Source organism: Myotis myotis, unplaced genomic scaffold, assembly GCF_014108235.1.
Source record: "Myotis myotis isolate mMyoMyo1 unplaced genomic scaffold, mMyoMyo1.p scaffold_m19_p_1, whole genome shotgun sequence".
In the NCBI taxonomy this organism is placed as follows: Eukaryota; Metazoa; Chordata; class Mammalia; order Chiroptera; family Vespertilionidae; genus Myotis; species Myotis myotis.
In genome coordinates this window covers 207,027,467-207,051,931 of record NW_023416313.1, presented here as the reverse complement: position 1 = coordinate 207,051,931, position 24,465 = coordinate 207,027,467, and the positions used below count along the sequence as shown (strand labels likewise).

Here is a 24,465-nt window from a genome sequence, read left to right as displayed (position 1 = left end):
TCCTATTCTTTTATTAAGATAAAGTATTTTAAACCTGGACTTTGAAATATTAATTTTGTTAAACTTGGAAAATTACTCAAAAATTTCCCCACCAAATGCAGGCTATATGCTATGTCCATCTACAATTGATTTTTTTTAAATTTATCTAAAAAGTAGCATCAACACAATTTTTGTATTAGTATTCCAAAGATATATTGCCAATCTGACACTTTGTATCATTTTAAAAAATCAGTCCATGAAGTTTCTCAGTGCAGTATTTAACCCTTTCTCTTTTTCTAAAAGCAAATTCCCTCCACCCTCTCCTTAGGTCAGGCCCCAAATGCTACAAAATTTTGCAAAGGCAGACTTGCCATTATCCTTAGAGTTAAGGAAAGGGTTAACACCACCTGGTCATTTCCTGTCATAAAATGGCCACTTGCAAACCGCTAACCGCACAAACACCCATCCCAGATTTTAGAGAAGTGGGTTGGGTGTAGGGGAAAATGAGCTGAATGATGTTATCACAATTGACTGTTCTGGTTTCAAAGGTTCCCAGACCAACCCACTCATGAAGCCTATCTCTGTCTTCCTGCCCGAATGCTCAGACTGAATCAAGTGCCTACAGCATTCAAGGAGAAGGCGAGACAGGTACATGGGGAGGAGGCCTTGGACACCTTTGACATCCTACCTATTTCACTCTGTGATTCTGCATCCTAAAGAGAGAAAAGTCTTTGCTTTTATGTTTGTTTGTGTTTTTTTAATGGGAAATCCAGGGGGAAAAGGAGTGGCTAATTTTTCATTGCTGGTAATCAGACAAGGTCTTCCATGCCAGAGTTCAGAGAATCTATCCTTTTATTAATATATGTTTAGAGTCATGGACTCACAGCATCAGAGGTCTTGAGTGGAGTCAATGGATATTAGCAGGGGACCAGGCAGGACTGTTACAGAAATATCTCAGGTTAATTGTTACCAAGCTGCCCAGCTGAAACTAAGTTTGGTTTATGATAGTGGAATTCCAATAATAATTTGTTTAAAATCATATATTTAAAGGTAGAAGTAACATGACAAAGAAAGGAAGAAAGTTAAAGGGAAAACTACAGTTAGAAACGGTATTCTTCTCCTGCTGAAGGTTGACCCAATAATTATAGAGGACTTGTTGAGGATTATGCCACCATGTGAATTTCTCAAACCATTTTAAGGGAGCAAGTTAAAAAGAAGACAGTGGCAAAGGACAGGGAAGAGTGAAACTGTGTGAAATTCAAACAGGAGCAATTTCTAACACCCAATCATTCTGAAGAGGGAGGCTGGAAGCTTATTTGTTGGTCAGAACATCTGTTGAGAAAAATCTGGGTTTGGTTTCGTGCGGTTAGGTTTGTCATGTGTCGTCAACCGCAACAGAAAAGTGGGAGCAAACAGCCCTGGAGCAACTGGTACGATCACCAGGCAGAGGAGGCCATGCCCCTGGTGAAGACTGGGAAGGGAGAGGACAGGTAGGAAGGAAAGGGTGAGGCTTCCGCTACTGGTTGCTCTGACCATCACCCAAAGCCAGAAATGCCCCTTCTTGATGTATTAAGAAGAGAGGGGAAACAGGTGTATGGGCATGATAAAGAGAGAGGAGAGAGAGTGGGCCTAAAGCAACAAACCCAAGAATTGTAAACAAGGAGTGATTTTCTTTTTTTTTTTCTGTGTAGCTGAGCATTTTATTCTTAGACTACCTGGTCTAGAAAGGGAAGTTGGGTTGGGCTCATCCTTCTAGGTTCACCCAAATGGTTCCCTGAACTGAACGGTGTCTTTAAACCAATGTGAGGACTTGGAGCTTTCAAGATGGCAGGCAATTAGTTATTTTAAGTCAAGAAGTGAACAATTCTTACTTTACCTAAAGAAAAAGTGGTTTGAGTAGAAAAAGCTATCGCAGTCCCCTGTTCATAGACTCTGAAAGGGTGGCCTTAATAGCAAGGATCTATTTTTAATGAAAAATGAATCTGGGAAATTCTCTTGGGAAGACAATTTCCTTTAGATCTTTCTTTAGTAGCAAAGTTCTCTCTCTAACTTAGCCTTGACATGGTGTTTGAGTGGTGTGTCTGTGTGTGTGTGTGTGTGTGTGTGTGTGTGTGTGTGTGTGTGTGTGTGTGTTGCTCATTTTGTTTAATTTAGTTTTTCATTTTATTTTAGTAAATGAGGAGAAATAATCATTTTCTATATTGAAAAGTTTTGGTTGAGCATGGAAGAGATGAATGTTCCTAGGAGTTGTATGTCTTCAGTGATGCATATAGAAAACTGTAGTCAGCAAGTCCAGTTTCCAGAGAGAGAACATCTGGAGAATTTGAATGCAATTAACCAAACTGCATCACATTCCCTAAGAGCCTCCACCACTGAAAAAGTATTCCCAGCACTCTGCTGAGGATTCCAAAGGACCACGAAAGAGGCTGCATCAATATTGAATGTTGCTGGGGTTTTTTGTTTGTTTGTTTGTTTGTTTGTTTGTTTGTTTGTTTGTGTTTGTTTTTTTTTCTGTTTGGCTCAATTTAAGCCAGCTACTAGGAAATAAAGAAATTCCTGTATGCATTTTTAAAGGGTGGCCATCATAAAAAGCCATTAGATGTCATTAAGACTGTCCTATCATTGATCCACAGTATTGATCTGTTGAGGTAACAGAAAACTCATGCTGGTCTAGCAGTGTAGAAACACAGGTTCTAATCCCAGGTCTGCTACCAACATTTGATGTGATCTTTGAAAAGTTATATATTTATTTGTTTCACATTTATAAAACTAAGCACAAAAATGCTTTCCTGATTTATCTCACAAGGTTATTGTGAAATTAAAATAAGACAAGGTTTTCCCGGCCAGTATAGATTAATGGTTGAGCTTCAACCCATGAACCAGGAGGTCACGGTTCAATTCCTGGTCAGGGCACATGCCAGGGTTTCAGACTCGATTACTAGTAAGGGGCATGCAGGAGGCAGCCAATCAATGATTCTTTCTCATCATTGATGTTTCTATCTCTCCCTCTCCCTTCCTCTTTCTGAAATCAATAAAAAAAATCTTAAAAAGTTGAAACATTACAAGGTTTTTTAAAATATTGAAATATATTGTAATAATAAAATTGTTTTAATATATAGTTTTGTTTTAAGGTATCAAAATATAATTGATCAATAGCTAACAACTTTTAAAAATGTGCTGAGTGTTGTAGGACACTTCTCATGGCTACTACTATCACACTGCCTCGCTTCAGAAAATAATGCCCTTAGAAAAGTCTACTCACCTTGACATTAGAAAATATATTCCATTAGAGATATACTAGACTTTTATGTATCTTAGATGTGTGGACAATTTTAAATAAATTGCAATATCACTTGCATCTGTGCTCAAACAGAGCCACAGTTTAAATGGAATGAGGGAAGGAAGCAATCTATGAAGGGGGATATTTTGGGGAGGGGGTAGAAGGAGAAGCCTCAAACCAAGCATGGATATGAAGAGTTGTATATAGACAAATTCAAGAAATGTAAGGTCAGTTTTTTTGTTAGGTTTGAAAGAAAGTTAAATAAATTCAAACCAGTCACTGTGGTAAACCATCCCCTTCAGAGAAGAAAGCATTTGCCATTGCTATAGGAGAAGCACAGTGCTCTCTAGGGAGGGGCTGACTCTCTTTTGAGTACTAGGTCTAAACTTAGAAGGAGCTGGACTTGACCCTGTGCCTAAAGGAGCCAAGAGGCAAGAGCAAAGTCTGTCCAAAAAGCACAACTCCCAGATTTTAGTGAGAGTTTAAAATAGAAAAATAATGCTTCTAGGAATGCACATGGGCTCTATGACTAATTGTGTGCGTGTGTCCATCTCCTTCCTCATCCCCTTTTATCTACTCCCACCTCCCACTCTTCGTTCTAATGCAGGAGACCCATCATAGTTGGCCTTCTAATATTTACAAAACAACATTTAAAAAGAAAAAAAAATGTTGGCTTAAAGGCCAATGTGCATTTCCCCAGAGTCCCATGGGGCTGAATCATTCTTATATCTACGGCTCTCTCTTACTTGAAATAAGTGCAGAGTTAAAATGTTTCCATTGTGTTTTTCCATGAACTATTTGAAGGTTATATTTGGTTTATTTATTTATTTTTTTAGTTTGTGTGGTTTTGTTAGTTGTTGTTGTTGTTGTTTTTAATTTCTTTTGCTGTTTTTCAGAGTAAACAATCTGTAATGGTTGTTGGTTTTAGGTAATACACTCTGCTGGTTTGTAGAAGGTAGGGAGGATGGGAAAGGAGGGTGAAAGGGACAGGGGTATGCCAGCCCCTGCAGGCTGCTCAGTACGCTCTGTTCTCAAGGCTGTTTGCTATGCGGGCCGCAGGCTTTGGGCCTTTGAAGGGTTGAATACCATCTTTTGATTTACCATGGCTGATGGTGGGGAGGATTGGAAACTCAAGAACACAACCAAGATCCAGCAAAAGAGGAAACAAAATAACCAAACACACATGGACACAAACAAAAGAAAAACCAAGAGACACACTGAAATCAAATGAGGTTGGACAAGGAGAAAGGCATAGTGTTGAAAAAGCTGCACATTGGAAGAAATAAAAAGACATAACTAAACAAGCCACTTCTCAAAACAGTCATCTGTGTCCTAGAGGTTTTTCGATTGTTAGCAGAGACATCTTCCAAGTGTGGCCAATTGACCTGACTGGTATGAATTCAAAACCCCCTTTCCACCAGGCATCTAAGGTTTTATACAGCCTTGCATCAGATACATTCATCTACCATGTCTTCTCCATGCCTCTGACAAGCCATTCTGCTGAAGTATTTTTAAAGGAGCTCTGGACCCAAACATATTCTACATACCCAAACAAACCCAGGCTTAGAAGGTCTGGGCTCAGCTCTAGCACTAATCCTGTCAACATGGCATGAAATTTATACTGAGTAGAATCAGCAGCAATAAAGGCTTGATTTTTTTTTCTTCAAAAATCCAGAGGTCCAATTCTCCATAGAAGGTCAGTCAAGAAGATAGAAGCAGGAGAGAAAGTGAGGCCATAGCAGGGAAATCTGAAAAGTATCTGTTATAAGTAATTACAGTAGAACAGATCATCTCCAAATAAGGCTATAAATTTGATATTATGACAATTTTTCAATATTAAGAAAAAATGGGTATGTATTATCTGAGAAGATCAGAGTAATTGGTGAGTAACAGTGTAAGGTAACACTTTATAAAAATTACTGCTGAACGTTGGATTAGAATGTCTGGAAGGAAGACAGGGATACATATCAGAAGCAACATTCTCCTTCCACATGTCAGAGACTCTAAACATATGGGATTATTTCCCCAACAGGACAATGGAAAGAACTTGACTTGAGCTCTCTACTAGGAAAGTATAAGGCGATACTAGGGTCATCACGGCCACCAGAATTCTCCATCTGAATAGTCACTCTGGAGGTAGAAACGATGCATTTATCATCCTATGCACACAGCTTAGTTCTCTCCAACCCCACCCTCCCATTTTGCCTCCATTTCCTGCCCTATCCCTGCCCTCAGCTTTGACTGTTTTGAGTGGTGACCAAGGAGTTGGACTTAATGAGAATGTGATTGATCAAAAGATGGACCAAAGTAGCGTGTTTTACACAAAGCTAAACAGTTCCATAAAACCAAGAAAGGAAACTTAGAAAACAAATAATCTAGTAAAAATAAAAAATAAATAAAAAGAAAGAAAAATAAAACCACCACTATTTTCAGAAACCAGAAATTGACATCAAAACCTCATGCAGAAACAAGGAAAAGGTGTTTGTTGCTGTTGGATTTTATCCTTGGTCTATTAAACAAGAAATGAGCAGCTAACTTTCAAGAAACAAACAAAGAATTCAATCAAATCAATGAAAATCAGAAAGGAAAGGGAAGACAAGCCCAAACAGAATGGCAGAGGGTACTTCATACGATACCTAAGTTAACCATGAGCTTGACACGTCCCCCATCCAGCTCCAAACGCAGGGTGTCAGCAGAATCCCTGGAGGTTGTGGCCACCAGCAGCCCATAAGCACGCTGGGACATGAAGCGGAAGGACACGTCCTCAGCCTCGGTGTGCATGACCATGGGCATGATGATCTTCATGTACATGCTGCCATCGTAGCTCAAGATGGAAGCCTCTGCAAAGAAGAAGGAAGAGATCGTTAGGATGAAAAGGTGAGTTTCCCCTTGCTTTCAGCATAAGCAAAGGAGGATGGAGAGGACAGTAAATCTGTAGGCAGGTTGCTAGACCTCCATTGCCACTTCTAAGCTACGTGACCTTCTGTAGACCACTTAAAGTCTGAGGTTCTATGACCTCATTTGGAAAAGGCTTGATGGCACTGGTCCCTGCCCTACTAAGCTCACAGATTTGTCATGGGTACTGAATGAAATAATGGATATGAAGGAATTTTGCAAAAGTGAAAGAGTCCCCACAAATAGTAGTAAGTATAGTTCTGTATGCTTTAGATAAAATAAAGTACATTAAACAAAACTTAGACTCCTGTAAGTATTTAATGTGGAATAAGAGGAGAGTAGCTGTTTATAACCATGACAGCAAACAGATAATTTACTGGAGAACTTCTAGAAGAAGGAAAGAGCAGGAACACAGCCTGGCCCCCTAACATCCCTAGTGGCTAGACAGTGTAAGAATATGCTTCCATCTCAATAAACTCATGAAAAGAAAAAAATTTGTTTGGTCCATTCAAAGAAAATTGATAAAGTTGAGCTAATGACACCCTTGAAAACCAGTCATTTTCCCATTATTCAAATAGCACTTCTTAATGAAGAAACAAACTCACTTTTATTAGATACCTTCTGCAATCTAAACACTTTGGCTATAAGCTCCCTTCACTGCCCCCCAATATGTTATGTCAATTAATGCGACAATGTGGATTTATTATTCCTACTTTCAAACAAGATACCAAGGCTCTTAGAGGGGAAAGTTATCATCTCCAAGTCACACAGCCTGGATTTTAACCCAGTAGATCCAATACTAAGTCCAGGGTCTGTTCTGCAGCAGCATGGTGCTCATTCACTTGTTTAATCATTCATTTAGCAAACATTCTTAGAGAACAAAGAAAGAGACTGTTACTCACTTTCCTATGGAGCCAATCTGTCACTGGGCTCAGTATCAGGCATTGAGTAAGTCCTTATTAAACATTTGCTGCTGCCAAATACTTGCTATCTACATACAAACACGAAAGTGTGACAAAGTTCCTGTTCTGAAGAGAGATGTGGCATACACAAAAACTGTGCTAGAATATAAAAATTGTTAAATGACACGGGAAAGATATATCAATGACAGTGGCCTTTAGGAGAGAGAGGCTGTGGCATACAGGGGAGGAGAGAAGATGGGGAGAGTCTGAGCTGATCTTGGTAGATGGGTGGGTTTATATGAAAGAAGCAATGGCATTAGGTTTAATAGGTAGATAAAATAGCACCTCTATACACATAAAAGACAGTAGGATGCTCAGATAATAAATTATTCAATTTAACAGAAGCATCCAGCATATTTTGATAAGTAATTATAAGTGTAGCTTGAGATTGGAATAATATCAACGGACTTTGGTAGGTACTGGAAATTAAATGAATGGTTTTAGATTATGAGCTACTGCAATGTGTTCATTTGTGTACCAGGCACTCTTTTAGGTGTTGAGGACGTAAAAGAGAACAAAAGAGACCAACGTCTTCTGTCCTCATGCATAAGTGGAATCAAAACAGGAAGAGCCCAGGCAGATTACATAGAAGGTTCTCAAAATAGTATGTGCCATCACCATGACCCCACCTTATTTACATAACACACAAAAGTCCATGAAAGGCAAAATAAATGCACCTGATCATTCCTGGGAAGCAGTCATCACTCCATTAATACCCACAACATGCTAATAGCTGTACGTTACAATTTGAAAACTCTAAGGAGATCACAAATAAAGGTGTGACAGTTGTAGACACCATCACAATAAGAGGAAGTTATGATGAAGCTCGGTTCTTAGGTGAGAAGCATAATCTAAAGTTTGCACATGCTCCAGATTTGAAAAAACAAAAACAAAAAAAACTGTTTTATTTCCTGAAAGAGCAGAATCACAAGAAGATCAATAATGATAGCTAAAATTTATCGAGCACTGTTTGCCTTGTGCTGTCTAGGACTTTACATGCATTAAGAAGACAATTACTCCTCACAGGAGCACTGTGAAGAAAACAATATTACTACTGTGTTTTATAGATGCCAGGTCACACAGCTAACTAATGGCAGAGGTGGGAATTGAACACAGGCAGTCTGATTCTCATGGCTGTATACTTACCACCTTTCTAACAAATTGTCAGAGAGCTATGCTAGGAACACAGCATATTTCCTAAGAACCCAAAGCCCATCTTTAGTGCTTCCTGGTAGAGTGTGGAGTCCGTGTGTGTGTGTGTGTGTGTGTGTGTGTGTGTGTGTGTATAATATATAAACACATATATGTAATATATGTGTTTCTGTGCATGTATATACACACATCCATACATAGATACAGTTATTTAAAGTTGTATATTATTTATGCAAAATAAACCATCAACAAAACAACAAGAAATCCCAGTGCATGGGAGAACATATTTGCCAATGTTATCTCTGATAAGGGTTTAATCTCCAACATTTACAGGGAAGTCATACAACTTAACAAAAGGAAGATAAACAATCCAATCAAAAAATGGGCAAAGGACCTAAATAGACACTTTGAAAGAGGACATTCAGAAAGCCAAGAGACATATTACAACATGCTCAAAGTCACTAATCATTCAAGAGATGGAAATCAAAACAATAATGAGATACCATCTCACACCTGTCAGAATGGCTATCATCAACAAATCAACAAACGACAAGTGCTGAGAGGATGCGGAGAAAAAGGAACCTTCCTTCACTGTTGGTGGGAATGCAGACTGGTGCAGCCACTATGGAAAACAGTATGGCATTTCCTAAAAAAATTAAAAATGAAACTGCCCTTTGACCCAGTAATACCACTTCTAGGAATATATCCCAAGAAAACAGAAACACCAATCAGAAAGGATATATGCACCCCTATGTTCATAGTAGCCCAATTTACAATAGCTAAGATTTGGAAACAGCCTAAAATATAAGTGGATTAGAAAACTGTGGTACATCTACACAATGGAATGCTATGCTGCTGTAAAAAAGAAGGAATTCTTACCATTTGCAATAGCATGGATGGAACTGGAGAGCATTATGCTAAGTGAAATAAGCTTGTCATTGAAAGAAAAATACCACATGATCTCACTCATTTATGGAATATAAAGAACATTATAAACTGTTGAACAAAAATAGATAGAGGCAAAGAAGCATCAAACAGACTGTCAAACTACAGGGGGAAGGTAGGGTATGGTTGGGGTGGGGTAAAAGATCAACTGAAGGACTTTTATGCATGCATGTAAGCACAACCAGTAGATGCAAGACACTGCGGGGGTGAGGGCAAGTACTGGGGGGTAGGGGAGGCTATGGGGAGATCAATGGGGGAAAAAGGAGACATATGTACTACCTTAAACATTTGTAATACCTTAAATAAATAAAAAAGAGAAATCCAACACCAAAAAAGTTTTATATTATTTATGAACACAAAATTATATGCACACAGATAATACATACATTTCTACATAATATATGGTTATACAGGGTGTCCCAAAAATGTATGTATGCGTTAAAGGCTGACAGCTCAATTTTGAAAATGAAATATGTTTTAATAAACACTGCCTTTATAATTAATCAAAGTGTGTGAAACCCCCCTATATATAAATATTTATAGTGCTCTATTTGTATAATTATGAGTACTACTAATCATTACTAGGTGCCGTCTACTGTATAGACCCATAGATTGTGGATACTCCTTTTTAAGAGATATTAGGGTATTTATTGAGTCATGAAATGCTTATTTCAATGCCTTCAACTTAAATACATTTCAAAATTAATGGCCACTTGTATCCCTATGGATATGTGTAGAAATGTATATAAATGAGTGCATCCTTATATGAGTGTTAATATTCTCTATTTGGTGAGTCATTATTCTATTATTTTCCTATTATTCTTTAAGCAAATTGTCCTTAATTATTTTAACATTTATATTTTGTGTAGTCTTTATCTGCTAAGTTTAACATCTTGGCTTCCTTAAAGGCAGTTTCTATTGCTATATTTATTCCTATAAATGGATCACATTTTCCTGTTTCTTTACAAGTCTCACAATTGTTGTTGAAAACTGAACATTTTAGATAACATATTATAGCAAGTCTGAGTACTGTTCCCCATCATTACCACCACTGCCACTAGTTACTGAAATCAGTCACACACATACTCTATGTATCTTGTCCCCAATAAAATGCCTGGACTCTGGGTTTAGGGAACTTCCTGGTTGGCAACACTTTGCATGTGCTATCACATGACATCACTAGATAAATTAAGTACCTCTTGCTGAACTCAACTGGGAGAGGAGAGGACTTTTGTGATCTTGTGCCTGGTTCCTTCCAAACTTCACTCCATGTACCTTTCCTATTGCTGCCTTTACTCTGTAACTTTTGATGCAATAAACCATAACCATGAATATAAAGGTTACTGGGTTCTGTGAATCCTTCCAGAGAATTATCCAAATGGAGGATAGTTCTGGAGATATCTGACACAGGTATACACTGTTCTATATTTACTAGAGGCCCAGTGCACGAATTCGTGCATGGGTGGGGTCCAGCTGGAGGGAGGAGCCGCGGGCGATTGGCCAGAGTGCCCTGCCCCCGATTGGGGTTGGGGGACCGATTGGGGGCAGGGCAGGTCATGAGGAGGTGCTGTGGGTGGTGGGCTGGCCAGCCCCACCCCCAAATGTGGTGGGGGATGCCAATCAGGAGCCAGCAGCCTGGGGGAGGAGATATGGGTGGTTGGCCAGCCATCCCTACCCCTTATTAGGGTAGGGGTGCTGATCTGGGGTGGGGCTGGGTGGAGGGAGGGGCTGCAGGAGGTTGGCCAGCTGGCCCCGCCCCCTATTGGGGTGGGGGGTGCAATCAGGGGCTGGGCCGGCCAGGGAGAGGGGCTGTGGGCCTATCATGGTGGGGTGGGCTGATTGGGAATGGGGCTGCAGGGGGCAATGGCAGGGGGTTTTGGCCAGCCAGCCCCACCCTTGATCAGGGTGGGAAAGTCCAATACGGCGGGGGGGGGGGGCAGCCTGGGGAGGGGCTGTGGGAGGTTGGCCACTGGCCCCACTCCCTGATTGGGTGGTTTGCTGGCCACAGTGGGCATCATAGCAACCGGTTGTTCCAGTTGTTACAGCGTTACGGCTCACTGGCTTTTTATATATATAGATAATGTGAACAACCATCATGTATCTGTTGTACATTTAAATGTGGCCATTGTTCTAACCAAGACTTTCATCATAGTTTCTCCATTTCTGAGTAATTATTTCAATTTTTAAATGCTTGTGTTTTATAATAATATCTTTGTAAAAAAAAAAAAAAACTCACCAGTGTTATATTACCAAAATTTGTTTATGGTTGTGAATGTTTGTGGTCTTTTATTTAAATTTTATCATAGTTCATATATTTCTTGAATGACACTTTATTTTGTGCAGAATTTTACAGACATTGCTTTCTTGTACTGGAGTTTATACAATGCCAGTATTCTCTCATAGGTGCAATAGTTTACTCAACACTGAGGTATATATTGATTTTGTCGCTGAACTTAAAAGAATGAAATAGTATTGTTCAGGCATATAGAGATGGTGAAATATGGGAAGATAATGAGGAGATGAAGAGCTAAATCAAGATTGTCTATGATCTTCCTTTAGCTACAAGAATTGTGTTCTTATTTCTGAAACTTTGCTAAATGTCCTATATCAGAAGTCACCCATCTGGTTAGAGAGTGCATCCCAAGGCAATAGAGGGAGATACATTCAGACTTCTGATCCATTTAACCCTACTAAATTCTATTTTGATTGTCATTCTTATTGTCAGTTTCTGTTACATGCATTTTCCTCATGTAGCCATTTCCACTACTCTTTATTCAAAGGTGAGACCAGATAAGAACAAATACTCAGTCTATTTAGTTCCCTCCATAAAATATTAGGGATAATTCTCAGTATTTTTGTCAACTAGACAATATTATACCTGAAAAGCATAGGCAGAGTTGGCAGCCTGACTATGTTTGGCCATTCATCTTGGCTTTGCCTCAGAATCATGTGTCTTGCTCCTACATTTGAGATTTATGATATTGAGTTGTGCCTCTTTTCTTTCTTAGGGCTAGTGATTAGTTGGCTGGTATACTCTTTTTTTTTTTTTTAACTTGAAAAAGGAAGTTTCTTGCAGGTAACATTTACCTACATCTTCCCATTGCTTACCATAATCAAATGATTACATCTAACACCAAAGAAACAGAAAATAATCAAAACTTAATAGTTCTTTATTCTTAGGAGAAGCATATATTGCATTAGATATGATGAAATCCTAATCAAGAAGAGAAGTAAAACTATAGGGAAAATGGACTGTAGTAAGTGAATGATACAAAGATTTTTCTTGCCTACACATAACAGAAAGTGAAATTATTTACATCTACTATAGCCTTAAAGGAGAAAGCCAGGTTGGTAGAGCATAATAGGAAAAAGGTAAGCAAAAGTACTAGACAACACAATTGATGTGCTTTTGCTAACAAATGCAAAGGATCAATTGACATCCATACAGTACTATGAGCAATTAGCAATGTACTTTCATGCAGTAGACTTTGCCAGCTCTCATTCTGCACTGAGTATACCAAACAGAATTCCCAGCACTATATCCCCATCCATGCATGAGCCATATCCTATGGAAAGAAGATACTCTTCATGTTCAACATTGTAAGCAAAGTGTCATTAAATAATCACTTCTTTCACCCTCTTTTTGTACCTGCAAGACATCCTCCTGCTCACTCATGCAGCTATTGGCCTCACCCATCCTTAGGTGTATTTTATTCTGACAAATCTTCAAAATACACAGGTTGCTTCCTCTCCCAAACTGGGCTGATCTTAAACACTGTGCAAATCTGTGTAGAAATGTCTGCCAGGTTCTAAATCTGTATCTTGCAATAGCAGGAGCAATATAAATCTCTAGTTACAAACAGGCCCAACAGTAGCCAACAATTTCAGAGAATCAACAAAACTGATGTGAGGTCATGTCTTCCCTCCCATGGATAAGGCCAAGAATAACTAACTTTTCATAGTCTCAACATAATGCTGTCATTACATAAAGTCATACTGGCTTCTCATTCCCCAACAACTAGGCCACTCTAAAATCATTATGAAATTTTTCATTGACATATCTTACTCTAAGAAAAGCACATATGTACCTTCAGATACCAGGGTTACAGGAACCCTGGTTTATGAAATGTATAATTTTATGAAATTTTAAAACACAACATTTATAAATAAGAGTGGTGGGTCCCTGAGAATTTCTCTGACTCTTTAAGTCAATTCAAGAAATATGTATAGTGAAGAGCTGTAATGAAACATATGTGTCAGCCTCCCATTCAGAATCATTGCTCAGTGTGCTTTCTGCCACTGTAAGTATATAAGCATGGAGTTAGAAGATTTGATGGAATCTTAGACCTGCAAGTTATTTAATTGTGAAACATTCTTGGACCTCAGTTTCCCCTTCAATAGCATGCATAATAATAACACTGAATCAATCACAATACTAATGGGAAATAGATGATCCACTCAAATTCTGCCATTTGGTGAAATTTTAATAAAGGTTAAGATTTACAAAGGTATAGGTAAGGGATAGGGAAACCTCAATGAGTAATGCAGTGTTCAGAACTGTTAAGAGCAGACCACTATCACTAGCCCTGATGGAGTAAGGGGAAGGCCAATCAATTGCCAGAACCATGAGGAAGAGAGAGAGAGAGAGAGAGAGAGAGAGAGAGAGAGAGAGAGAGAGAGAGAGAGAGAGCTATGTATGTCTCATAAGAGCAGTGGCCTTATGTCAAGTGGCACAGCCAGTAGTAACCATTACAGGGAGAGAGACAGGAAATTAAATATCCAGACCTCATTCTCATCTTTCCATTTCTTCTCCCTTGGTGCTTCCCACTGAGCAACTCAACTGAAATACAGAGGACAACGGAACATGTTAATGCAATCCATATAGGATAACCTTCCAGCGAGAAAAGCTAAATAGAGAAGGGTGGAGAATGAATCCAAAGATGCATTAGATAGATAGATAGATAGATAGATAGATAGATAGATAGATAGATAGATAGATAGATGATAGATAGATAGATAGATAGATGATAGATAGATATCCATCAAAAGGAAAACCCTGAAGCATGAATATAAAAATATCCAAATGTCTGATATCACTGCATGCTCTATCAATGCTGTGTGTGTTTTAATTTTTCTGATGTCTAAAGATGGCCCATAACTTCCATGTGAGCCTACTTCCATATTAGAGGTAGGATTGGTCAACAGAAAGAGCTGAGGTGTCAGGAGGACCATATTCCATGCCCAGTACCACCTCTTATGGAATGCAACCTTGGGAAAGCCACATATTCTCTGACCTCCAATTTCCCTTATGTATGTTTGAATAATATTTATTTTTAAATCACTTAAGGAAAAAAGGTTTGAAATAGTGCTGCAAACTGTAAAGTGAAATGTAATTGTGATGAGTTAATTACAGTGCTTTGTTAGTCTTCCTCTTCACTATGAAGTCCTCTGATTAGGTAGAGACATTGGATGGAAATTCTGCTTTATTCTGTTCTCAAATTCCCTACACAATGCATCTACTCTCTCAATCATGGTAAAGATTGCACTAGAGAACCCTAGAGTGAGAGCTTTTATATTTAACTATGATGGCAAGCATGGCTCATAACAGTCATGGGCAAACTATATTCAGTGATTGAACCTAATATCCTGGTGCAGCTACACTATTCATCCTGAAATACAGATAGCCCTATTCTGTAGACTCTCTTTTCTGCCTACAGGTTGCTGTCATAGTCTTCTTGTCGGTATTCCAGAGAATATATTTGATCTCTCATGGTAACTGACAATATCTGGACACTACAATTTGAATAAACATTTTACTTTTGAACCATCAACAGGAATGACTGACTGCAGGTATGGATATATAGTAAGTAGATTTGTATATCTATCACCTTTGTTTTATTTTAGAATATTGTTACACAATAACATTGAACTGATATAGTGAAGTGATTAATGGGTGACTAAATGCCTGTCCTCATTGTGTTTTCCAGGCTAATTGTTGGTATTTGGAGTCCCAAATGACTGGGTTAAAGGCTCAGAGAACTGTTCTGCACACAGCTGGGCTCATTGGAATGATATTACCTTAGTAGTGTCTAGAACGGACCAGAGAAACAAGTCTTCTAGGGCAGCAGTTGACACTTCCCATCTGTCAGCTGCTCCATAATGCATCAACTCACCAAATCTCAGTTGTCTACATATTTTTTACAAGAAGAGACCTGGCCATTATTTCAACATGAACCAATATCAAATTTTCTAGGAATATACAATAAACATTCCAGAATAATCAACCAATGAAGAAATTACCAAAAGTCTGATTACCTTCTTAGTGTAGAATCAGTCTTTTGTCACTTTATTAGAAAAGAAATAGCATAGAAGCTACAAGATTACCACCTCTGAGTTTCATGGACATTTAGAGTTAGAAACATAAAATTTACTTGCATTTGAACCTTTTATTTGATAAATGAGGAAACTGAGTTAATATTCAAGGCCTTGACATTTTTCTTATGAAAATATTAAAGATCACCCCATTTTTTTCTGTTTGGAATCCTGCTTCCAAAATCAAGTTTTACAAAATCAGCAATGTTCTGAAACAGATGACTCAATAAATCCACACACTCAAACATATTATATACTAGAGCCCGGTGCATGAAATTTGTGCACTGGGGTCAGGGGAGGGTGTCCCTCAGCCCAGCCTACACTTTCTCCAATCTGGGACCCCTTGGGGGATGTCCGACTGCCGGTTTAGGCAGTTGGACATCCCTCTCACAATCCAGGACTGATGGCTCCCAACTGCTCGCCTGCCTGCCTACCCAATTGCCCCTAACCTTTTCTGCCTGCTAGCCTGATCAACGTCTAACTGCTCCCCTGCCAGCCTGATAACCCCCAACTGCCTCCCCTGTCAGTCTGGTTGCCCCTAACTACCCTTCCCTACAATCCTGGTCCCCTCCAATTACCCTCCCTCCCTTGCAGGCCCTGTTGCCCCAAACTACCCTCCTCTGCCAGCCTGGTTGCCCCTAACTATCCTCCCCTACAGGCCTGCCCACCCCAACTGCCCTCCCTCCCTTGCAGGCCCAGTTGCCCTCAACTGCCCTCCCCTGCCAGCCATCTTGTAGCGGACATCTTGTGACCACATAGGGGTGGCCATCTTGTGACTACATGGGGCAGCCATTTTGTGACCACATGGGGGCAGCCATCTTGTATGAGGGTGTGATGGTCAATTTGCATATTACTTCTTTATTATATAGGATAACTAGTGGCCTGGGGCATGAAATTCATGCACAGGAAGGAAGGCAGGGCAGTCCCTCAGCCTGGCCTCCACTCTTTCACAATTGAGGATCCCTTGTGGGATGTCCAACTGACAGTTTGGGCCCGATCTCTGTGGGCCTAAACTGGCAGTCCAACATCCCTCTCATGATCTGGGACCTCTGGTTCCTAACTGCTTGCCTGCCTGCCTGATCACCCCTAACCACTCACCTGCCTGTCTGATCACCCCTAATCACCTCTGTCTGTCTGATCGCCCTTAACCACTCGCCTGCCTGCCTGATCACCCATAACTGCTCATCTGCCTGCCTTATCACCCCTAGCTATCTCTGCCTCACCCCCACTGCCATGGCTTTGTCCAGAAGGACATCCAGAATAACATCTGGAAGATCGTTCGGTTGTCTGGTCTAATTAGTATATTATGCTTTTATTATTATAGATACCCAAAGATCTATTGACCTGGTATAAAATATTGTTGATACATATGTAAGTTATATATGGGGGCTGGACAAAAGTTGTGAGTACGCAAAACAGAGTTTATTCTTGTATTATTATTTATTAATTATTGTATTATTTATTTGTATTATTATTATGCTTATGATTTATCTTTTAGGTAATGATGGCCAGTAACTTAACCTGAATTTGCCCACCCCTGTACATAAGATATATATATGACATATAATATATGTGTGTGTGTATACGTATATTCTTTTCCAACACCACTTAAGCAGAGTTAGCTATAGAAAGGAATATAGGAGAATTGTGATAGTGCCAGACATTGCATTGAATTGGCACAAGATATTAATTAAAAGACATCTCTTCTATTAGATGTAATGAAGAGCAAAAAGATAATTAATAGAGGGAAACCTTATAAGTCTACATTTGTGCACAGTAGAATCTAGAGTCACTGGGTTAATAAATTAGCCCTGGAATTGAATTCCATATGTGTTTTTCAAAAACATGTGATTAGAATGAATGTTTGATCCTATGCAATGTCTCAGGCTGACACATCAGTTTGTGGATGCCCTGGCCAATGCTCAGTGGAACACACTCTTCTTGAGAGACTATATTATTTGTGTTATCTACTTCCAAATCAGTGGGGCAGATTTACTATGTCAACAGTTGGACTTATTATTCAATACATGGTGTTTCAGTACCTATTATGTTTCCAGGCACTGTTCTAGGAATTTTGAAATAAAAAAACAAAATTCTGTCATTGTGGAGCTTTAATTTTAGCTATAGTCACACCTGGGGCAATGGCTGGCTAGAAGTAACCTTGTTAGCCTAATGATATAAATGGCAAATAGCTATTGTAAGACACAGAGAGAAAGAAATAGTCAACAGAAAGATAATCATTTGACTTAATATGCATGGGTGACATATCTCAGATCTTCCTCCTCTAAATCCTTTTATTTCTATAATTTTATTAGAACTCCACCTAGAAGAGTAAGACCTCAGATAATGTTATCCAGATATAAGTCACCATTGTGGAGTACTCAACAATGATGCCTCAATGCCTTTGTCCCTAAAGATGGAGGTGCACACCATAACTATCACACCCTAAGGTAATAGGATCCTGGGGTGGATATGAAGCAAAGCCCAATGTTGTGCTTAGCTTGCCAAACACAAAGAAAAAAAAAGTTGTAACTGTCTGGCAGATGACAAGGGTGCATCACACACAGGCTGCTACTGTAGCAACAATGGAGAACACAGCTAAAATTAAGCTGTAAACACTTCTTCTTGTCAGCGTCCCATTCCCCTACAAACAGAAAGTTGTTTTATAGGGCTGGCAAAGTGTATTGTGAGTTATATTAGCAGCCCACAGCTGATGAGTTTATAAGTCTACGGGGAACAAGTTATCTGTGTCCGTCACCATGCTTAGCTTGCCAAACTGCCTGTGAGGCACACCAGTCTGAGAGCTATTGCTACAACTTAGGAATAAGGGGGCCAAGAATAGCACTGGAGCAGAAGAAAGGTATGTGGCACAGGACATTAATTGGTCTCTCAACTTTTTCTCTTGAGCTTCTTTATGACTCAGTGACACTGTTCCAAAGTCCCTGAGTCAACACTTAATTATATTGTGAACCACGAGAGAATCAAGGGTGTGTCTGATGACTGGGTGGACAGTTTCTAGTAAAAATAAAAGTCCCCTCACCTTATTATACCACTCTCCATATATTTCTGGTTTCATGTTTATTTTTCTTGCTATAAGAGAGTAGTTCTATCCGTTTTGAGGTTTGTTTTTCCCCCTTTTAATTTTATATTTCTATTAGAGGCCAGGTGCACAGATTCGTGCACCAGTGGGGTCCTTCGGCCAGGCCTACAGGAATCAGTAGACCTCTACACTGCCGCAGCCCAACCTTACCCACCAGCTTGTCAGGCTTCAGCCTGCTATCCATGTTAATCCCACACAGCACAAAGTAGTGCTTGAAGCAGCTTGTGGCCAGGGAGGAGCCTGAGCCCAGGCTGGGCGACACTCTCACTCATCCTGCCCCAGTGCACCTGCTGCAGCCACAGGGGCACACAGGGGGAGTGTCCCTGGGAGATGCTCTTGTGCCATCACAGCTGCGTTCACCCGCCATGAGCCTAGTGTCTGGACCTGTCTGTCAGCTGAGCGGCGCTCCAGCTGTGGAAGCACACTGACCAGGGGGCAGCTCCTGCGTTGAGCATCTGCCCCCTGGTGATCAATGCACGTCATAGCTACTGGCTGGCTGTCCAGTCATCCAGTCACTTAGGCTTTTATATATACAAATTTTCATTTTGTAGTTGGGCTAGAAACCAATCAAATCATGTCATTTTCACGTCAAGTACTTTTTAAAAATGTTTTTATATATTTTAGAGAGAGTAAGGGAGAGGGATAGAGAGATAGAAACATCAAAGACAGAGAGATATCATTGATCGACTGCCTTTTGCATGCCTCCTAGGTGATCAGACCTGTAACCCAGGCTAGGGAACTCTTGGCTCATGGGTTGATACTCAACCACTGAGCTATACCAGGAGAGCTCAAGTGTAATACTTCCAATGGCACCACAGCACTTAAGATTTAGCATTGTATTTTTTTTATAATTTCTTTATTGATAAGATATTACATATGTGTCCTTATCCCCCCATTGCCCCACCACCTCCCCCCCTGCCTCATGCTCTCACTCCCCTGTTGTCTGTGTCCATTGGTTAGGCTTATATGCATGCATACAAGTCCTTTGGTTGATCTCTCCCTCTTACCCCCACCCTCCCCTACCTTCCTTCTGAGGTTTGATGGTCTGATTGATGCTTCTCTGTCTCTGGATCTGTTTTTGTTCATCAGTTTATGTTGTTCATTATATTCCATAAATGAGTGAGATCATGTAATATTTATCTTTCTCTGACTGGCTTATTTCACTTAGCATAATGGTCTCCAGTTCCATCCAAGCTGTTGCAAATGGTAAGAATTCCTTCATTTTTACCACAGCATAGTATTCCATTGTGTGGATGTACCACAGTTTTTTAATCCATTCATCTTCAGATGGGCAATTAGGCTGTTTCCAAATCTTAGCTATGGTGAATTGTGCTGCTATAAACATAGGGGTGCATATATCCTTTCTGATTGGTGTTTCTAGTTTCTTGGGATATATTCCTAGAAGCAGGATCACTGGGTCAAATGGGAGTTCCATTTTTAGTTTTTTGAGGAAACTCCATACTGTTCTCCACAGTGGCTGTACCATTCTGCATTCCCACAAGCATTGTATTCTAAATCTCCACATCTCCAGCCCAATCTCCTGTCCCCACTGTGCTTCTTTACTTTTGCCATAGAATACGCTATTAACTGTGAGAATATATGCTGCCCCTATGCCTTTGCTTTTGCTGCTTCTTTTGTATGGAATGTTCTATACCAAACATGTCAAATTTGTGGCCCGCAATGACTATTTTTGTGGCCCAGCCAATTTAATGGTATGTAAGAAACATTTTAATAAAAATTTCATAACTTAATTTTTACAATAGCCAATTTTACATAATCCTATCTAATAAAGAGGGAATATGCTAATTGACCCTCATGCTGTCACAAAGATGGCTGTGCCCACAGCCAATAAGGAGGAAATATGCTAACTGACAGCCACGCCCTCAAAGATGGCAGCACCTACAGCCACAAGATCTTGGCACCCAATCCCCTCAACCCTGGTGGGGCAGCAGGCACAGCAAGGCCAGGTCCATCCCCAGGTGGGCCTGGCCTTGCCACGTGCCTGCCTCTGGAGTCTCCCAGACTCCTTAGCCCCCCAGCCACCCAGGGCTGACCCGAGGCACAGGCAAGCCTCAGATGGTGGCTGCTCAGCCTCCCAGGGCCAGCCTGAGGTGCAGGCAAGCCTCACATGGTGGCTTCCCAGCTGTCCAGGGCCGCCCAAGGCTCAGGTAACCAAGGCCAGCCGAGGCTTGCACTGCCGGCAGTGGCAGAAGCAGAGGTGTGATGGGGAGTCGTCTTCCCCTGATCACCAGGTTGCCTCCTGCCCCTGAGGGCTCCCAGACTGTGAGAGGGGGCAGGCCAGGCTGAGGGACCCGCACTCCAGTGCATGAATTTCATGCACCGGGCCTCTAGTTATTAATAATGAACTACACATTCACTAATGACTGATTACTATAATCGTATTGCATTCATTTCCCTTATGTGCAGTGCCTTATATGCAGGCGCACCATTTCTCTCCACTAATACTAGCAGCAAATATTTTAGCAGCCAATTGCCATGTCATTAGTCTTGTATGACTTTTTTGGTGTGTGCAACAGGAAATATTTTGCTCTCAGAGAATAAGAAAAATAGGTGTATTTGTGATATGCTTATTAATTTGTGCAGTTATTCAGTGTCTGGTAAGTTAATGATCAAGAAAAAATATTAATAAATATTAATTTTTATTAAGATGTTCTATTATTTTATGTTAATGATTACTCATTTATATTCATCATATCTCTATCAAAATAAACCTACATTTCTATTAAAATTTAAGCTTTTATTTTTTTGTGGCCCACATAAACTTAAACCTTGTTTACTTGGCCCATGTTAGCCTTTGAGTTTGACATGCTTGTTTATCTAGCTGGTAGATCCTGGCCTAGCTATTGAGAATAAACGAGGCCTGTGGCTCTGCATTCAAAACTGAGTGAATCTCGCACTTCTCTCCTTTTCCATGTCTACTTCCTTAGCTAAAGCCCCTTCCTCTTCTAGATAGACTTCAGTTATGGCCCCCAATTTCATTCTTTTCTCTCAAGTCCATTCTCCACATGGCACCCAGAGCAATCACTTCCTTCCCCTGCTACACCCTCCCATGCCTTACTAATGAACTTAGAATGCTTTTATATGACTTGTCTGCCTTGCCTTACAGAGTCCTACATGATTTGTGCCCTTTCTGTAGGGTGTTCATGTGTCCAGCTTTGGCCCAGACACTTCCATTTGACTGCTATTTTCTTGGTGTAATTATTAATAGCACCACCTTTACTCAAAAGAGTGCTTATTAGCTTGGACATAAAGCCACCTGGTCGCTCTACTTCTCTAGCTCCTCTCTACTCCTCTCCGCTTGTCCATTACAGCCCAGGACGCCAGCCGCCTTTTCTTTGAATATAAACACACAAACCTGTCCTTGGGTTCGGGCACTCAGCCAACCTGTTCCTCAACATGGAATTACCTGCTCCCTGATCTTTTTGCATGGGCTGCTCTCATTCAGACCCTGGACCAAATGGCTTCACTATCATCTTCTCAGAAAGGTATTCCCTAATCACCCTAACTGCCTTTCTCCAACTGTATTCTATAACATCGGCTCACATATTTTTCATCACATCACTTAAAATATCTAATATGTTTTTTGTTCTTGTGTTTACCAGATCCCATTTCTAGAATGTAAGCTCCATAAAAGCAGGTACTTTTTCTTTTTTGCTTATTACTATGTAGCTATTTGCTAGTGGTAGGTGCTTAATAGAACAGATGGAAGATAAAGAGAAAACTTCAAGCATCACCTTCTCTGCAAAGCCTACCCTGGCTACCTGCACCCCGTTTGTAGGTAACGCTGACCACTCCTTCCCCATGACCCATTCAATCTGGTTCACACATATGTTATAGGCAGGATCTACAAGATTGCTTACATGTGCATTTCATTTTGGTTTACATGTTTGCTTCTCTCTTGATGTTGCAAGCAAATTTGAAGGCAAATATATTTCCTGTTCATTTTTTTATTTCATTTGTGTTGTTGTTTTAAAGTTTTTATTTCAAACTTTGTACTTAGAGAAAATTTGCAAAAATTATACCAAGCATTCCTATACCTCTCATCCTACTTCTTCTAATGTTAACATTCTACATAACCATAGTGTGGCTATGAATAATAGGAAATTAACATCAGTATATTATTCTATATAATAAAGAGGTAATATGCAAATGAACCCTCATGCCCTCACAAGATGGCTGCCTACGACCAGGCCAGCAGGGGGGTTAGTGAGGGATGACCAAATGACTGAAAAAGCAGGCTGCGTGGGGCAAACAGGCCGGTGGGGGGGGGGCGGCCATGAAGGGTGACCAGGCTGGCAGGGGGGACAGTTAGGGGCAACCACACTGGCAGGAGGGGCAGTTAGGGGTGACCAGGCAGGCAGAAGGGGGCAGTTGGGGGCAACCAGGCTGGCAGGGGGGCAGTAAGGGGTGACCAGGCCGGCGGGGGGGGCGGGCAGTTAGGGGCAATCAGGCCAGCATGCAGAGGCAGTTAGGGGTGACCAGGCAGGCAGGCAGTCAGGTGAGCTATTAGGAGCCATCAGTCCAGGATTGTGAGAGGGATGTCCCGGATTGGAGAGGGTACAGGCTGGGCTGAGGGGACACCCTCCCCCTGCACAAATTTCATGCACCATGCCTCTAGCTTTACATAAACTTCAGGTCTTATTCAAATGTTATGACTTTTTCCACTAATGTTCTTTTTCTATTCCAGGATCTCACATTGCATTAATTGTTATTTCTCCTTAGCCTTGTCTAGTCTAACTGTTTTCCAATCTTCCCTTGTGTTTCAGGTCCTTTTAAAGAGCACCAGTCAACACTTTGTAAAGTATATGATTGTCTAACCATGGTGCTGTGCACCTTAAACTAAAACAAAATAATATTGAATGTAATCTAGAATTTAAAAAAAAATTATAAAAGGAAAGAAAGAGTACCAATCAGATATTTTATCAAATGTCCTCGGTTTGATTTTGTTTGATGTTTTCTAATGATTGGAGTAAGGTTATGTACTTTTTAATATGATTTTTATTGATTTTTGAGAGAGAGAAAGGGGAAGGATAAAGAAATACAAACATTTATGAGAAACATTGATCAGCTGCCTCCAGCACATCCCTTACTGGGGACTGAGACCACAACCAGGGCATGTTCCCTGACCAGGAATCAACAGGTACACTCTTGGTCCATGGGTTGAAAATCAACCACTGAATCACACTAGCTGGAGATCATGGATCAATTCCAGGTCAGGGCACATGCCCTGGTTTTGGGTTTGATCCCAAGTAGGGGAGCATGCAGGAGGCAGCTGATCAATGATTCTCTCTCATCATTGATCCCTCTCCCTTCTTCTCTGAAATCAATTAATAAAATATATTTTTAAAAATAATGATAATCACACAGTTTCCTGGCCAACGTTGGATTCTTAAAGATTTCAATGAGCACAGATCTAATTGCTCACGAACCTGAGGCATTTTTACCAGTTTCCACTGATGAGAATGATAAAGAGTGTGCAATTTTAATAATTAAATTTTCCTAACAATATCAGAATCCTAAGAGGGAAGCCCAATTTAAACACAAGTAAAATCTTTAATGAAAGGTAAATGTTAAAATTTCTTAAAGGAGGGTGCTCCTCTCTCTAAGTTACTCTCTTTAGACCCTGTCTATGGAGGAACCGGATCCCTGTCATGTGGGCTAGAAGAAATATTTGAAGATGGAGAAAACTGTAGCTGGTAAATGTTAGTGCTTGCTCTGGGAGGGGAGGTCTGCTAGGCTAACAGCCTGGTGCTGCAGTT

General features: G+C 40.4%; 1 protein-coding gene across 4 annotated transcripts in view; it reads right to left on the bottom strand.

The window, feature by feature from the left end:
• The window catches only part of NRXN3 (neurexin 3), a 1,487,454-nt gene that overhangs the window by 975,213 nt on the left and 487,776 nt on the right, over positions 1-24,465 (bottom strand). For all 4 annotated transcript variants that reach the window (XM_036314379.1, XM_036314362.1, XM_036314372.1 and 1 more), the window contains one exon: positions 5,896-6,099. In XM_036314379.1, the coding sequence (XP_036170272.1) occupies positions 5,896-6,099 (204 nt within the window). The remainder of the gene's footprint in view (positions 1-5,895; positions 6,100-24,465) is intronic.